At 31.7% G+C, this 2,208-nt stretch overlaps 1 protein-coding gene across 1 annotated transcript in view; it reads right to left on the reverse strand.

Annotated features, from left to right (window-relative positions):
* Positions 1-10: 10 nt before the first annotated feature.
* The window catches only part of LOC106476246 (F-box/LRR-repeat protein 5-like), a gene marked incomplete at its 5' end in the record, with an annotated part of 19,071 nt that continues 16,873 nt past the window's right edge, over positions 11-2,208 (reverse strand). Inside the window, one exon of the mRNA XM_022380174.1 lies at positions 11-1,008. Within this exon, the coding sequence (XP_022235882.1) occupies positions 786-1,008 (223 nt within the window). The remainder of the gene's footprint in view (positions 1,009-2,208) is intronic.

The following is a 2,208-nucleotide window of genomic DNA, read 5'->3' on the forward strand; positions in this document are numbered from 1 at the left end:
CACAACACAAGACTATATTACTACAGAAATACACAACACGAGACTATATTACTACAGAAATACACAACACGAGACTATATTACTACAGAAATACACAACACTAGACTATATTACTACAGAAATACACAACACAAGACTATATTACTACAGAAATACACAACACAAGACTATATTACTACAGAAATACACAACACGAGACTATATAACTACAGAAATAGATATAATCAGATGATATAAAAAGTTCATCAAGCCTATGAATTCTGAATGGATATTAATATCAAATAATTACCACCATGTATAATATTGATGAGTTATTCTACATTATTGGAGCAGTCAGGTAGTATCATTCATACATTCCAAGAAACGAAAGTTGAGGAGGTTCACGTTTTATCACGGCCACTGTGATATGCATAGATACTAAAAACTACTGAAGGTATTCCACAAATGATCCAATATATTTAGCACTGCTTGGTTTTTTTTTGAAATACTTGTAGCTACTACATTTATTGAAAGAAAAAAAATATACATTCTGAAGATTACCGAAATCTGTTATGTACAAACACACCTCCAACTGTTATCTTTGTTCACTATAATTTCAATCTGTACATTATCAGCACGAAAGTCTAATTGTGTCTACTAGTTTAATAAAGTGTTTCTGTACCGGTTTCACAAAACCCAAAATGCATAAATTACAAATCGAAGCTATATGCACCTGGTGATGTTACATAATAACTTACTTGGATAGCTATTTGTTTATACACTTTTCAAATATTTACACTTTCTAATCAATTGCAGCAACAAGAACGTATCCCACAATCAAGATTTTGGCAACCGTTAGCTTCCAGTGGATATGGTCCTTCTTCAATATGATCACAGTAATACAAATTTTCGGCTGCTAGTTCTGGAGCCGTGTTTACCACATCGCACAAGTTTGGTCCAGTTATATTCCAGCAGCCTGAAACATCTAAATGCTGCAGGTACTTAAAAAGTCCAGAATCGGCAAGTAAGCTGAAAATAAAATCAAGATGACAATCAAAAATGGAACATATTTTTGTAATTAATCGAGTTAAAGGATAAGTACTCAATTAGAAATAACAAATAATCAGAAAACATAATGAATAAGATGCTCAGAAAGAGGCCTAAGGAGTAAAGTAACAATCTGACGAAGTGGATATCTTGTTCATACAATACTTCAAAGAACTATACTTAAAAACAATATTTCTGTCAGGGATTCAACACACCACCTCTTTTAAGAATTTGACAAAAATTAGACCTACAGTAGTATTTATAGAAGGGTCATTTGAAGCTTTTGTTAACTACCAATCACATTATCTTGTTTCTATTACAAGTAGTTTGTATATGAAGAGTAATTGTTCTTAAGTCATACTGCAATTAATAAAATATCACTAGAAATTAAATTATTTAAAAAAAACAATCATGATAAAATTCACGAGTTGTGTTATACAGTGTCTACATTCACATGATAATATGAATATTTTTAAAATAGTCAAGCATTTGATATTCAAATGAACTAAACAACTATAACACACTTGTTTACATAATGTCATTACTTAAAATAGTTGCATTTCTAGGTATAGCTACTTGTTTGTCTGCACATATTTTTAATCAAAAGTATTGTATACTTTACCTTCAATTTTAACACTAATTAAAGCTATTTCCTGCTTAACACCTAAAACTATGTGTAAACTAATTCATCTTAATGGCCAGTTTCTAATTCCAGACTTTCAAAACTGTGTGAAGTCTAAAATAATAAAAAAAAGCATTAAATTGAATGGATTACAAGTTAAGCATGTAGTGATATACGAGTAGACTACCTTTACTGGATTACAAGTTGAGCATGTAGTGATATACGAGTAGACTACCTTGTAGTGATATACGAGTAGGCTACCTTGTAGTGATATACGAGTAGACTACCTCTACTGGATTACAAGTTGAGCTTGTAGTGATATACGAGTAGTGATACACATAGTGATATGTAGTGATATACGAGTAGACTACCTCTACTGGATTACAAGTTGAGCATGTAGTGATATACGAGTAGACTACCTCTACTGGATTACAAGTTGAGCATGTAGTGATATACAAGTAGACTACCTCTACTGGATTACAAGTTGAGCATGTAGTGATATACGAGTAGTGATACACATAGTGATATGTAGTGATATACGAGTAGACTACCTCTACTGG

Source organism: Limulus polyphemus, unplaced genomic scaffold, assembly GCF_000517525.1.
Source record: "Limulus polyphemus unplaced genomic scaffold, Limulus_polyphemus-2.1.2 Scaffold10123, whole genome shotgun sequence".
Classification (NCBI taxonomy): domain Eukaryota; kingdom Metazoa; phylum Arthropoda; class Merostomata; order Xiphosura; family Limulidae; genus Limulus; species Limulus polyphemus.